The following is a 16060-nucleotide window of genomic DNA, read 5'->3' as shown; positions in this document are numbered from 1 at the left end:
ATATTTAAGTTTTCTAGCAATAGCATGTGACATGGGGTTTTGGTGAAGTGTGACATAATCTCTACACAGAATGCATAGACACTGGGGCTTTTGACAACTCCAATGACTCTAAGGAGCACCGGATTCTTTTCCAAGTGGAAAAGGGCACATGGCACTATTTTGTTGTTGTTGTTGTTACTGGGTGCTGTTGAGTTGATTCAACTCGTAGTGACCCCATGTAACAGAGTGGAATTGCCCCACAGGGTTTTCTAGGTTGTCATCTTTACAAAAGCAGATCACCAGGTCTTTTTCCCACAGAGCCACTGGGTGGGTTCAAACTGTCAGCCTTTCAGTTTAGCAGTCAATTGCTTAACTGTTGCCGCACCAGGGCTCCTTACGGCACAATTAGTGGTTGGTATTCCTACGCACTTACAACATACCTCTTCCATCAAAGGTGTCAGTCATAACTATGTTTTAAACTCTTTTCAGCAATTTAAAATTGCCCAGATCTTCCATGGAACAGGACACCACTGTTTGATTCCACTGGTGGATAAAATTTGAAAACAGACACTGTGCCTTAATGTTACTGTCTCGGTACCAAGCAAATGTATGCCTGGTACACTGTAAGTGCCAATAAACACTTGTTAAACCAACAGCACAGCCTGGAGAATCCAACTACAGTCGGAATGAAAGTATAGCAGGAGCTCTGCTGACTCAAATCATCATGAGGATTTTTTTCCTCAAATTAAGTCTATTACCGAATTATATATGTAAAGAAAAATTTTCCTCCTTTACCCAAGAGATAAACAGAGCTTCTATAATTAAGAATGATTTTTTAAATTGCAGGCAATGTAGCAAGATGAATATTAAAGTAGATTTGAAACACTCTAAATAGTTATTACCAAATCAATTTTAAAAGCATCTCAATTTGGTAGCAAGCTGGGCGATACAGGTGCAAGAAAGCAGCATGAGCATAAGACAGAAATGGTCGGATTTACAACAAGTTAAAAAAGAAAATAAAACACAATTGATGCATCTTTTTTGGGCTTCTTCATCTGATCATCTCAGCTGGAACACAAAGTCCAGGAAATAAAACATCTCAAACTACCTCTGGAATCACTTTCATTTTACAACCCTTGGAGGGGGAATAGAGCCAAGGGAAGATGCAAGTTAGTCCATGAAAACTTTTTTTTTTATGTCCCAAGCAACTGTGAAGAAAAACAAATATTATTAAACTCTAGCAAGCACCAGCAGGATACTAACCAAGCGTCCAGTATTTCACTGCAAGCCACTTCTGCAGGAAGAATGTTTCTGTGAAGGTATTCCACTGTCTAAATTTATACCAGCCTCTTAGCTTAAAACCAAGCAGGAAGAAAATAAAACGCAAGCCAAAGGCAGCAGCAAGAAGAGCCTAGAAGTTCACAGCTTACCCTTTTCAAATTCTGTGCACTGAGTCATCCTGAAAGCTACCTGGCCTGGTGGAACGTGGTGGAATGTGGTGGCTCATGAGTTCCAGCTCTGGTGCTGGGGAGCCGGCAGGCAGATGGCAGACTTGCCGAGGGGGAGAAAAGGCGGCTACCACCCAGTTGGCTGAGCAGAGTTCTCCCTTTATGGAGCTAGCCACACGCCATCAGCCACTCTCAAAAGGAAACAGACTCAAGACACTAAGCAAATACTTTGGGGACTATAAGTTTCAGCAGGTAAAAGCAGATACAAGAGGAAAGAAATGGACAGTATGACTAACTTTTAATGGGGCCCCTCCCTCAGCCAGAATTTTTCTAATTGCTACATTTGAAGTCTTTCTCCTTGGCACATCTACCATTAATAGACAGGAAAGATTTTGTTCTTGTTTTTGTTTTCAGTCTTGATAGGAAATCTGGTTTTTGTTTGTTTCTCCTCATTCAATCTCCACTCTCTTTCCTCCTAAATGGAGAAGTGGCCCATTTTCTTAAATATGTGTATATACATATATACAAGGAGCCCTTGTGGCACAGTGCTTAAGCACTTGGCTGCTAACTGAAAGGTCTGCTGTTTGAACCCACCAGCTGCTCCACAAGAGAAAGATGCAGCAGTCTGCCTCTGTAAAGATTTACAGCCTTGGAAAACCTATGGAGCAGTTCTACTCTGTCCTGTAGTGTTGTTATGAGTTGGAACAGACTCAGTGACAACAGGTTTTATACATGTATGTATGTTTGCATGCATGCACGCATATAAAGAAGCCCTGGTGGTGCAACGCTCATCTCTTAGCTGCTAACCAAAAGGCTGGAGGTTTAAACCCAAAAGCCTCTCCTTGGAAGAAAGATGTGATAATGTGCTTCCATAAAGACTGAAACCTTGGAAACCCTATGAGGCAGTTCTACTCTGTCCTATAGGGTCACTATGAGTCTGAATCGACTCAACAGCAGTGGGTTTGGTTTTACATATATATAAGGAGCCCTGGTGGTGCAATAGTTAAGTGCTTGGCTGTTAACTGAAAGGTCAGTGATTCGAACCCACCCAGCACTCCAAGGGAGAAAAGACCTGGTGATCTGCTTCTGTAAAGATTACAGTTTAGGAAGCCCTATGAGGCAGAGTTCTACTCAGTCCCACAGGGTTGTTATGAGTCAGAATCAACTCGACTGCAGCTAATAACAACATATGTACATATACATATATGTAATGTATTTATTATGATATGGATATAAATAACAAACAAACAATATGCTTAACTCAAAAAGTGTCTTAAAAAACCCTATTTTCAATGATGTCTTTTTTGGTCAGACTGATTTTCACTCACATTCCAACAAATACACATACTTTCTTTTTTCTAAGCTGAGAGTAATTAATACAGGTTACAGTTTCCATTTATAACAGCTAGAAACAAGGTATATCCAACAAGGGAGTGTCATTAAGAAAAAATTTTTTCTCAAGCATGGAGGAAACACCTTTAAAAGATTCTTCTTTATCAAGTTTTTCTTTTCTAAGCAAGATAATTGAGAAGTTACTTTATGGTGATTGGCTACAGCTGGGTTTCACATTTAGAAGGTTTTCACATCACAAATTTGAAAATCAGACACTAACTGCTAAGTAATGCCAATGACTTTAATATCTAAAGAATAAGGAACTTTACTTAAAAAAATAAGATATTCATAGGGAATTCAGTTAATCTCATCCAGCTTAGACTGTATTTCTACATGACAGAATTATTATACTTCCGAAGACATTTATGTCGGAAGAACTTGAACCTTCTGAAATAGGATGAAGTGGGACTCCCCTCTCGACTACATAATAAAGTCGGACCAGGGAGGGGAAGGTTCTACTAAGCCCCGGCCTCCAGAGAGAAAGGCTGCAAGAGGGCCAATCAATTTTTTCTTAGCAGTCTTCATTTTTTAGAACAGTTTTAGATTTACAGAAAATTGTGCAGAAAACAGAGTCCCATGTACCTTCAACCCCCTGCACATTATTTCTATTAACATCTTGCATTCCTGAGATACATTTGTTACAATTAATGAACCAACATCAACACACAGTTATTAACTTAAGTCCACAGTTGCCATTAGGGGTCGGTCTGTGATGTACTATGGGTTTTGACAAATGCATGCCATGTGTCCACCATTATAGTACCATACAGAATAGTTTCACTGCCCTAAAGAGTCTTCTGTTCCATCTATTCATCCCTCCTCCTGAATGTCAAGTTTTCTAATGGTCTCTAGCCTGTCCTTTCTCCTACTAAGCAGATCCTAAAAAGAAAATTCTGTTCACCTAAATATGTCAAAATCAATGGAAGCATAACACAGGCAGGGCACCCATGACAGTCCGAGAGGGCTGCCCGGGCATGCAGAAACACAGCTTCTCTTCCCTGTATCTGCTGGCCAACACTATTTAAATTAATCAGCATGACGGAAATCAGCTTAAATAGTAAGGGAGGCCCAGGAATTTTTAAGGATGGGCTAGTATTGTTTGGAATTTTCTCTAAATGCCCTAAATAACTCTGCTAATAATGTATATGGAACACTGATCTGAGCCCTGTAAGGGAGTTGATTGTACCCCGAAACTTACAACGCGTCACATCAGCTTTGTGCACATTACACTGGCCCAAAACCTCTTCCGTTTCAACCCCCAAACTATTGGTTGACAAATCCTCAACTTCTTAAAACAGAAAATTAAATGGAAAGCCTCTTCCTCCCTTCTCCAGGCCCTATGTAATTTGGAACATGGATTCTAACCAGCCTTTCTACAAGCAGTGGTCAGGCCTTCCACAGCAGGAAGCCAAGGTATCTCACTCTCATCTCTGCTCACTAGGCTCCCGGTGTTCTTGAAAATTCTACTCTGTTAAACACTTAAGATGCCCAAAGGTTTCTATTCCCAGGCTACATTTTATTAAAACAGGCATGTTCTTCAGGCAGAAAAAGCACCTCCCATCCCCTGCTAATCACAGCTGAGTCACAGCTACCTGCTCCCTGAGAGACAACGGAACCTACACGCCCTGTGTTGATTTAAAGGAAGCTCTTTCCCTCCTCTGACCCCACCACTCCTGCCTCTTCAAAGACTTGTGGTTACAGTCTGCATGGAGAGGAAATACTTAGACTTCTTTTCCTTCTCCTCCCTACCACACCTCTGTGAATCCCCTGGCAAAAGGTTCTAATTCCACAGGTCTTGGAAGGGAAAAGAGGAATGTTATCATCAGCATAGTGTTCCCCTCCTCCCTGCAGGAGAACAGCTAATGCAGCAAGAACCATGATCTCCAGAAGCTGGGGGTCTTCTGTAAAACAGGACTTACTCATCATTTCCTAACTCCTCCCTCTTTCACCTCAAATGTTGCCAACTCTCATGCTCAGCTGAGGGAACATGTTGGCTTGAGCCAAGGACAGAAAAGCAGCCCCAATGACATGAAATGTACCACTTTAATTACAAGACAGAGCTTAAATACAGGATGACGATAAAAGATTTGATAAAGCCAACTTGGAATGAGAATCCTGCATAGCTTCTTTACCAACCAACTCCTTTGATGCAACTCGAAAGTAGCAATAATTCTCTTTCTCATTCCCAACACTGTGCTAGGAACTAGGGAGACAGATGAAATAATATAGATGGGATCTCTGCCCATATGAAGACAATGTTAAATAATAAAATTAGAATAAGTATATTGAAGAAAAATATGAGGTGCTATGGGGAGCATTAATGGGGGACTAACCAGTCTGAGAAGCCCTGGTGGCACAGTGGTTAAGAGCTCAGGCTATCAGGCTGCTAACCAAAACATCGGCAGTTTGAATCCACCAGTCGCTCCTTGGAAACCCTATGGGGCAGTTCTACTCTGTCCTTTGGGGTTGCTATGAGTCAGAATTGACTTGATGGATTTTTTTTTAATCAGTCTGAGATTGGGTGGGACCATTTTAAATCACCACTACCTATCTATCATTTTGTCATACTGTGGTGACTTGCATGTTGCTACAATGCTGGAAGCTATACCACCAGTATTTCAAATACCAGGAGGGTCACCCATGGTAGACAGGTTTTAGTGATACTTCCAGACTAAGACAGACTAGGAAGAAAGGTCTAGCCATCTAATTCCAAAAATTAGCCAATGAAAACCCTATGGATCACAAAAGAACACTATCCAACGTAGTGCAGGAAGATGAACCCCGTAGGTTGGAAGGCACTCAAAATACACAGTGGCCACAATGGACTCAAGCATGCCCGCATCACATGGATGGTACAGGACCAGGCACTGTTTCCTCCTGTTGTACATGGGGTTACCATGAGTCGGAGCCAACTTGACAACTAACAACAACAAATTTTATATCAAGTACTAATTAAGAGCCTCCATATTCCTGCAGCTCAAACGTTCATTGACAGTACAGAAAACTAACCCAGCACCTTTGCTCTCCCCTGTTTGGAAAACTTTTAAATTTATAGCACTGCATCTCAATTAGAGAGAGAGGTGGGCATGAATGAATGAATGAATATGGGTGGTTCTGTTACTGAAAAAGTTTATAACTGTCAAAACAAGAAGCTGACTTGATTATACTCAGAGGCTTATAATGTCAATGCCAGAACATACAATAAAAAGTCTGTAAAAAAAAAAATGTGTAACACTAGCCAGCTCCTTGAAGGAACATAAACTCTCTAGAGGATGCAAAATTTCAGAAGAGCTAAGAATGCAGTGAAGAAAGTCATCTGGCCAGTACAGAATTAGTAACACTAATATTAACTGTGGACAGCCCAGAAAGAGCCAGAGTCTGAGAAAAGAAGACCGGAAAAAAATTAATCACACTAGACTAAATAGCAGGTGGGAAACAGGGTAAGATGAGAACAGGGAATTAGTAGAATAAGCTCACTGGAAGGCCTTGAAGTTGAGAGAAAAGAATTTAAGCTTGCTATGAAAAGTTCAGCCAACCATTTATATGCAATGCCCAGAAGAGGCTACTCTATAGAGAAAGAAAGTAGATCAGCAGGCACCTAGGACTGGGGACTATTAAGGGAAATGGCGACTGACTTCTAATGGCTACAGGGTTTCCTTTTGGGGGGTGATGAAATGTTCTAAAATTACATTGTGGTTACACAGCTCCGTGACTAAACTAAAAATCATCCAGATGATTTAAATGAGTGAATCTTGTAGTGTATGAATTATATCTCAATAAAGCAGATGAAACAAAACAAAAACTCAGAACCACTAAAGATCCTGATCAAAGTGAAAACTGGGAAAAGAGGCTACCTTCCTTAAGCTGAGGGGCCCCCATGGAGCCATGGCAAGGATTACACCAGACCCGAAAAATCCACTCCTGGGAATCTCACAGACTTTCTGAACACAAACCTAACAAACCTGTCACTTGGTTTTTTCAAATTACACTTGAAAGACATTGCTGGTGACTGAAGAAAATAAGGAGCGTGGATGCCATTCCATGTGCTTTACATATTTATGTGATTTAAGTGGGGTCTTAGTCCATAATAAAATGTAAAATATCCCTCAAAGACATGTGGGTAACTCAGCAAAATGGATGGAGCTGAATGGTTCAGCACAGCTCCATGATTAATACAACTGTAGAGCAGGGGAGGACCTGAACAAGCCCAGCAGGCACCAATCTGGACACGTGAGAAACCCAGAGACCCAGGATCACCTCCAGAAATGTGGACCCAGTCTGTCTGGAATGGGATCTAAAAGTAAGGGTTCTTAACACGTTCCCTGAATGGTTCTAATGCACACATGGGACCGGTAAGCACTGATTTAGTCCAAATCCTTACCTTTATAAACAGGGAAAGGAGTGTGCGGAAAAGTTCATTAATGTTGCTGATGCTACCTGGCTAATCAGCATAAGAGTCAGGACTAGAACTCATGTCTCTTTACCACCTCACCTGCTGTGTGTGTGAGGGTGTGCGGGGGCACAGGGAGGGCACCCTTGGGAAACCCTGGCATCAACGCAGTGGTTAGATCCCATTATAAGAAACTCTAAAGAACAAATGCCTGAACTCTTATGGGGAAAATAACCCTGAGATTGAGTTTAGAAGCCTTCTAAATATGTAAGATTTTATTGTCCTGCTATATGTCCCAGTAAGACCCTGTCCCCAACAAGTGGAGTTAGTTGGTGAATACGGAAGATTTCTATAATTGCACAGGGCAGCTCTGATCTGGAAAGGTTTTACCCAACGAGCACAGAGTTGTAAAATAAGCATCAAGGAATTTAAAAGCCAATGCTGCACGCGAAGCCAGTGCCGTACTCAAAAAAAGGGCAGGCAATGGCATGGCAACCTTCACAGACCACTCTACAAATCCTCTTAGAGAAATGCCTGGTTAACGCGCCAGCTGCCATGCGCTAAGCCATTCCATTACCGAGCAGTGTGCTTCTTACCTATAATTCCACTGTCCTTGCTTTCCAGGGTGGAACTAGGGCTGCTAATGGTCTCACAGGGACTTTTGGTGGCTGCCGTCTTGCTGACACAGCTATTCAAGGTTGAGCAGGGGCTATCGGTGCTAGGAGACGCTGTGCTGCTTGTTAGTGTGGAGCAAGGACTGATCCCTTGGCTAGGAGCTGTGCACTGCAAGACGAATGGAACGAGTAGTTAGTTAGCACGGCTTACCAGGACGCTTCAACACGTTCTTTTGCTTTTGACATCAAAACAATGAACCTAAAACAAAGGAAACTTGAAAAGAGCTTCTAAAATCTATGGTGCTTGAATAGACATATGGTCTTCCAAGTTTTAAAAGAGAAATACCTTTGTTCTTCTCCCCTCCTGTGTGATTTTTTTTTTTTACCGTAAGGGCAGTCTTAGGAATAATTTAGTGGGAATGCACATTTGTAAAACAGAAATGGCAAACAGGCAGGCTTCCTTTCATTTAAAGTCTGCAGAAGACAAATGGGTTATTTGACCTCTGAACTGAAAACCTGGGAACTCTGTTTTGGTAATGTATCACGAGCTCTGCAACTTGATTCAATTCCTGAAGATTTATGGGCTCTGCAGTCAGAGGAAGGAGACTGGTGGCCACTGCAATCTCAATCAATGCAAGGTACCCTCCCAGAGACCCTCTAGGGGCAGATGTTCCAGCCCCTCACTGCTATTCAAATGCACACACCTGTGAGAAGGCAGGGGTGGGCCATGCTGCTGTGCTCTAGGACAGGGGAGTGCTCTCCCGAATGATGAGCCATCTGATCATCTCTGCCTCGTCTCCTATAAATCTTTTCCTCACCCCACTGACCCTCCAAAACCTCAACAGCTAAAAAAGCACAGGAGAGCACATCCCAAAGAAGCCAGATGAAAAGAACAGTGCTATAAAGATAAAAGCAGCAGCATCACTAAGGAATTCTTTCAGCCACTTTAATTCATTTAGCCACTATTCTCCGGGTAGTGAGTAGGCAGTAACAAGGTTAACGTGGACATTTTCTTAAATTTTGCTCCCTTCTGCTTCTCCCCACCTCCCCAGTGCAAAACCTCAGAAACAAACTGTTGAAATGGATTTCAGTACACAACAGCCGGGAACTCATTTGACCGAACAATGACTTCCTCACTCAAGGAGGGGAAGAAGAGGGCTAGCACTTCATTCATCCTCTGGGCAGGTATGAAATGCAGTCTCTCCCTCAGACATTACCATGGTTTCATTTTTTTCTTCAATGGTTATGTGTGTGGCACTCGGGATCCCTTCTCCCAGTAAAAATCCCAGCCTTGTCAACAGTTCTTGAGCTGCCGGTGAACAGCTCGGCTCATTATCGGCCTTTGCTTCTGGAACAAAGAAAGAAAACAATGAAGATGGCCCTCTAGGGGATTTCAGTATCGCATCTGGATGAGTTGGCACTATAGCTGCTTGTCTGGGGCTTTTGTGTATTTTTATAAAATGGACAAAGTTTGACAATGCTGCCTATGCTCTAGCAGCACATTCTAATTAAGAAGTTGTATCAGGTTAAGAAAACAATAAAACAGAAACTCAAAGTGCAAAGGGTGAAATATTTGACCTGAACCAGAAAAGCACAGTGTCAGTATCTGATGGCAATTTCTATTCCCATGTCATGTAAAAAACAGGTATGTCAGACACAAAAAGTAGAAAAGACCTACCCTTCATCTTACCCTTAAAGAACTCTGTGGTCAGTACTCATAGGAGACTGAAATAAAGTAAAACCCAAGTGGCAAGAAGGCAGAAATCCAGCTTATTTAGATGCTGGGGTAAAAGTGAAATCCAAGCTCTTATTAAACAAGACAGGAACACAACTAGCTTGGTAGAAAACCTCTTGTGCATATCCCAGAGCAGTGAAAGTGAAAACCAGGATTCCCACTCAAGGGTCCATCATAGAGAATCTACACTGAAATAAAAAATTTAAATCCCAGTGAAATATGTCCCAAGAGATAACCAGTTATCGTTGAGCCGATTTCAACTCATGGCAACCCCATGTGTGTCAGAGTCGAACTGTGCTCCATAGGGTTTTCAATGGCTGATTTTTTGGAAGTAGATCACCAGGCCTTTCTTCTGAGGCACCTCTGGGTGAACTTGAACCTCCAATCTTTTGGTTAGCAGCCGAGTGCATTAACTGTCTGCACTACCCAGGGACACCTGTTCCAAGAGACAAGACCCAGTAATACACTGTCCTCTGTGCAGAGATGTAGAAAAATTGGGCTGCGTTCTCAGGATGATCCACAGTAATGATGAAGCACATTTGATGGGAAGGTCACAGACACATTTGGAAGCCTTTTCTTTCTCAGGTTCTCCCTAAGTTTGATTATCTGGATTTTTGCCTTTAAGAGTTTTTTTTTTTTTTTTTTTGCTGAATTTGATTCAAATGTTGAGCTGTAGATTAATCTTGTATCCAAAAGCCTAAGGGTACTTAATTATGGTTGACAAACAAATTGATAACCACACCATCCTAACACTTCTCTTACATTTTTTAAATCAGCATCCTTTAGGGGATGAGGTAAAGAAAACTGTGCTACAAAAGTTAAGAAAAGTTAAAAACAACATGCAACCAATAAAACAATCCTCATTTTAATGGTTTCTTATTTTTTGTTAATCGTCTAGGTACCTACATACGTAGTACACATATGGGCGTATTTTCCCTAGATGTGAAAAGTTGCAGATAATAGATAAGAGTAGTAGGAAAAAAACTGAGGAAAGAATAACGAAACAGTGATGTCACTTTTGAGCTACAATATCACCAACTAAGTTCAGTGCTAACTTTGCCTTTTGTTAGGAACAGTGAAAATAAAAATAAGCAAAGTCCATCTGTATTATCCTCACTCACAGTTCAGTTTTGCTAAGTCATGCTCCCAGGACGGCAGCAGTATTTTCAAGGAAGGAAAAGTACCCCATGCCTTGCTTGCTCTCAGAAGCTCCTGATGTTTGGAACGAGAAGAGCTGTTTGCAAGCACAGATGGTTTTTAGTTGCTCTAGAGAACTGCAGCGGAAAGACTTGACTGTTCTAGAGTGAGAGCCTTGATGTTTCTGGATCATTCGAGTTAGACTCGTAACAAGAAGGGACAGTGGCTCCAAGCCAGCATGGGGGAAGGGAGACACCCCAGGGCAGGTCAACCATACCCCCAAAGACACTCTACAGAGACACCCTTCCCACCAGGGACCTCAAACCACATTTTGAGTCTCAAGGTACCTGGGCATTTGGGAAAGGAAGGCAGGAACCAAACCAAGTCAGCACAGCCCGGGCACACCTAAGGGCTGAACCACTTCAGAACAGGATCAGTACCTGCCCTCCCTCTACCCCGTTCCCCTCCCTTGCCCCAAGCCCTACCCAGGCTCAGGCAGGGCAACTGTTTTATCTTGGGTGGCAGCCGGACTAGAGCGAGAGAACAGGCTGCAGATGGAAGGGGAAGAAGTCGGTGAGGGGACAGAACTCAGCAGTTTCTCTTCTACACACCCGCTGTTTCCTTTTGAAACAATCTCTGTACTGCTACCCAATTGTGACTATGCCCCAGAATGTCTAGCTTCTGGTTCAACCTGAAACACTCTGGGGAAAGAGCCAGAAACTACTCCCAGCTGGCAGCTGTTGTGGAGGCAGAGAGCAGCTGCACAAGCTTGGCTGCCATGAAATTTACCCTGACAACAAACAAGGCCCGCACAGACGCCTGGCACCTCGGTAGGTCCTGCATAGTTAGCACCCCCAGCAAAGTCGCTGCTGTCTCCGCACTGCATCTGCAGACACCCCAGATTCTACAGAGCTTTCATGTAAACAAACAAAAAATCCCAAAACAACTAGTTATCCAAACCTGCCCCCTTCAGAGAGTTTGGAGAACAGTGGCAAATTCCATGTTTAATGGCTGAATTGAAAAAGATACACCCAAATTCATGATTAACTCTTCTCCTAACTATTCATCCTGGACTTGCTGCTACCAAAGTTCCAAACCCTTTCCCAACTTTGGGTTAATGAGCAAACTTTTTTCTATAGGTAACAAAACATTTGCCATTTCAACTATCTTCCCATCTACAGTTCAGTGACATAAAATATGTTCATCATGTTATTCAACCATCACCATTTCTGAATTTTTTTCATCACCCTTAACAGAAACTGAGTGTCCCCTAAGCATTGTAGCAAAGATTCTTTATTTTGCATCCATAAGCCACTGCAATTCTATTTCTTTCAAAGGCTTCCCAACTGTCTTTTCATGTTATTCTTTCTTCTAAAATGTCATTCTAGCTACCTTCCCTTTGAATGTCCCCGTCAGTCTGATTCCTTAATCCATGTCAAGTCATCCACATCCTTCCTTCCCTAATGCACAGAGCTTTCTCTCACTGAACTTGTCATTCTGGCAGAAGGACCCCTGGGTGAATTGTGACAGCACCATTTTGAGAGAGATGAGATGCCTGGGAATTTACACCGGTACACATGACTGAAACAGAAATGTGTTTCTACTTCCATGGTCATACACCAAATACTGAGATTTTAACAGCCAGATATGATTTTCTTTAAGCTAATAATTACTCCAAATTGACCTCCATATCAAATTCTAACAAGCCACTCTAAACAAAGGGTCTATTTTCAGTGAGGATAGGGGTTGGAGGGAAGAAAGACCTCATGCCTTACCAACACTTTATATTTCGTGGATTTAAAATCCCAAGAATTTATGCTGGCAATATTTGGAGTTGAGAAAGTAATTGGCCTCACATTCCCTAGGAATCTACTAGGCAGATAGAGAGCGATACTCCTCCCAACAACGTTTTCATGGAATACCCGGTTATCTCCCTCATTGTGGAAGGCTATTACATGGGGCAAAGGTAAAGGGAATTTCTTGCATCACTTCCTTCCTGCCTCCTTTTAGCAATTCAGAGCCTGTGGGACCATGTTTGGGGCAACAAGCACTTAGCTACAGTCCATAAGATGACCAGCTCCCCAATTATCTCCACTTCAACTTCAAACATACTGGTGCCCTTATAATCATCCTCTCACCTTACCTACAGTCTCTGAAGAAAGAATGTTCTCCACATCAAAGCTATTCTGGACCCCCTACACTGTTGCACTTCAATTTCCTCATCATGAAGTAGTCATAACCCACTTCTCACAGATGCTGTGAGGCTCAAAAACAATAACGTGTGGGAAACACCTTAGAAACACAAATGCTGTACCAAAATTATCATTATTTGTATCACCTTTAACAGCAAAAGTCCACACTTCCTCACTAGTATTTCATTTTCTGGTTCTCACAGATTCATGTCTACATTCGATATGCTTATATATCTCTTACCTAAAAAAAGCTTTCTTCTTGTAATTTTTCTGCCTTACATCACTTTTTCTAAAGTATTTAAAGACAACAAATTCCCTTTTTCTGATTACCAACTGTCTTAGTTAACTAGTGCTGCTAAAACAGAAATATCACAAGTGGATAGCTTTAACAAAGAGAAGTTTATTCTCTCTTCTAGTCTAGGAGGCTAGAAGTCCGAATTCAGGGTGCTAGCTCCAGGGGAAGGCTTTCTCTCTCTGTCGGCTCTGGGAGAAGGTCCTTGTCATCAACCTTCCCCTGAGTCTAGGAGTTTCTCAGCACAGGGACCCCCAGGTCCAAAAGACACACTCTGCTCCTGGTTCTGCTTTCTGCTTTCTTGGTGGCAGGAAGTTCCTCTCCTCTCCACTGGCTTCTCTCTTTTATATCTCAAGAGACTGACTTAAGACTCAACCTAATCTTGCAGACTGAGTCCTGCCTCATTACCATAATTGCCGCTAATCCCACCTCAGTAACATCATAGAGATAGGATTTACAAAAAATAGAAAAATCTTATCAGATGACAAAATGATGGACAATCACACAATACTGGGAACCATGGCCTAGGCAAGTTGACACATATTTTTTGGGGACACAATTCAATCCATAACACCAACCAAAAATGTTCCAGTTTGGCTGTACTTACTGCTTTCATCTCCCTCTCCTAAAGCCAGACTCTACTGGAACTGTGGAGATCTCTGGAGATTACCAATGATCATTCCATAAACTGAAGCCCTTTCTCCACCTTCACCCTCCTCAAACTTTAAGGAGCACTGGGCATCGCTGACAGTGTTTGACCATTCACTCATTATGAGACCTTGAACAACTGACTTAGTATCAGTATCCAGGATAGTACTTCTCAAGTCTGTTAAATGAGACAGGCCCTCCCCCTTACCTCTACCTATCCATGACCTGCTTCTTGCTGAATGCCTTGTTGCCTTGACTTCTATTTACAAGCATTTTCCCATTTCTTCCTGGCTGCTCCTTCTCCTCCACCATCACCATTCCCTCCTCCCTGAATCTCCAAAGATAGCATTTATAGATGAGCATCTATCCAAGAGTCTGCTCTGCTTCTGTCAGTTATTGGTTCTTAGTCTGCAATACTAAAACACAGTCATCTTACAAGTTATTTTTAAACTTTTCATCTCATTCACCTCTATACTGAAATTGTCACCAAGCCTTTCCATTTATTCCTTCAAAATGTCTCCTGAATTAGCCTTTTTCTCTTCAGTCTTACTACCACTTAGCTCTAAGTCCTCATCTCCACTAGACAGCTATCAGAGTTCTGGATCGATTTTCTCATCTCTGTTGTTATTTTCTCCCTCTCTTCTTTTGCTTCCTCTAAGCCAGAGGTCCTCAAACTTTTTGGTCTCAGGACCCACTCTTAAAAATTAATGAGGACTCCGAAGACTTTTGGTTTATATAGGTTATATATCTATTACTACTTATTGTACACTAGAACTTAAAACTAAGAATTTTTAAAACACATATTAATTTTATTAAATAATAATAAAATACTACATGTTAACAAACAATATTTTTAATGAAAAATAGCTGCATTTTCAATTTTAAAAGTTAGTAAGAAGAATAGCATTGTTTTACATTTTTGTAAACATCTTTAATGTCTGATTCAATAGAAGACAACTAAATTCTCATATTTGCTTCTGTATTCAATCTGTTGTGATATATTCTTTTGGTTGAAGCATGTGGAAAAAATGCAGCCTCAGACAAATAGGTAGTTGGGAAAGGGAGGAGTGTTTTCATTTATTTACAGATACTCTGCTTTGAAACCTCACCAAAACTTGACAAGTAGCAATTTCATAAAGGTTAGTTCCAATGTTGAATCTGAAACCATATCAATGAACTTTCTTTATTGTCACAGGAAAATCCAGTGGTTTGTCTTGTACTTTCAATGGATCTTCTACCCACGCAACATTTTGTAACATCATGCATTGGGTCATTTGAAAAACATTAGTTTTATAGATCTTGCAAATGTTGACACATTTTATTACACAATATCAGAATTTCATATTCATTAATAACACCAGAGATCTCAACTGCAAAGTCTAGAGAAATCATCAAAAGCTCAAAGTGACAGATTGAAATTCCCCCAAAATCTTGAAAGGTCAAATTTTATCACTGGCAACAAATACTGTCAGGTTTTTGTTTGTTTTAAATTGAAGTGACAGGCTCATTTTGCTCCTTTTCAAAAAAATGTGTACCAAATACCTAATTCTGAATCATCACTGTCAATCATTCTGTCAAGTAAAAATGATGTCCCATGACTAGGTCAGCTTGCAACTCAAACACACACACAAGAGCTTTACCTTGAGACAACCATATTTTAGCATGCAGATGTGTTCTTTGCACACTTGCATTTCATCACAAAGAATACTGAAAAAGTTGGTACCCAAAGGTCAAGATTTAATATTCATTATTTTTAGTGCTTCGTCAAGGATATTCTTTGGTAAGCTCTTCTTTTTGAGCATGAGTGTACGTGGTGAAGAATACAATGAGCACTAGGTAGAGATGGTGCCCCGCCTTGATGTGTACTAGACACCAGCAGTTTTACCCAAAATTGCTTTTGCATGATCAATGTAATGTCAATACAGGAGAAACAGAAATAACTTCTTAGTATTATTATGAAAAGAAATTTGACCTCAGGAAGCCCTGAGAGGATCTTGGGAATGCCTAGGAATCCACAGCCCACACTTTGAGAAGCTTTCCCTTAAGTATATGATTGTGTTAAATTCAATCTTTTATTAAAAACAAACAAACTTGGACTTCCGGCTAAATGGCGCTCTAGGCAGAAGCACCACGCTGTCCCTCCACAGCAAAGATCCGAAAAACTAAGCCAAACAGAGAAAACAACAATCCTGAAACCCTAAAACATCAAATGAAGAGATAAAGAACTCAGCAA

The 16060-nt window shown here is 41.3% G+C and overlaps 1 protein-coding gene across 1 annotated transcript in view; it reads right to left on the bottom strand.

The window, feature by feature from the left end:
- TANC1 (tetratricopeptide repeat, ankyrin repeat and coiled-coil containing 1) overlaps positions 1 to 16060 on the bottom strand; it is a 331867-nt gene that overhangs the window by 78740 nt on the left and 237067 nt on the right. The window contains exons 7-8 of the mRNA XM_023730416.1: positions 9041 to 9171; positions 7806 to 7992 (exon numbers count right to left, since the gene is read on the bottom strand). Coding sequence (XP_023586184.1) covers positions 7806 to 7992; positions 9041 to 9171 — 318 coding nt within the window. The remainder of the gene's footprint in view (positions 1 to 7805; positions 7993 to 9040; positions 9172 to 16060) is intronic.

This window comes from Trichechus manatus, unplaced genomic scaffold (genome assembly GCF_000243295.1).
Source record: "Trichechus manatus latirostris isolate Lorelei unplaced genomic scaffold, TriManLat1.0 scaffold00036, whole genome shotgun sequence".
Taxonomy (NCBI): domain Eukaryota; kingdom Metazoa; phylum Chordata; class Mammalia; order Sirenia; family Trichechidae; genus Trichechus; species Trichechus manatus.
This window is presented reverse-complemented; position numbering and strand designations above follow the sequence as displayed.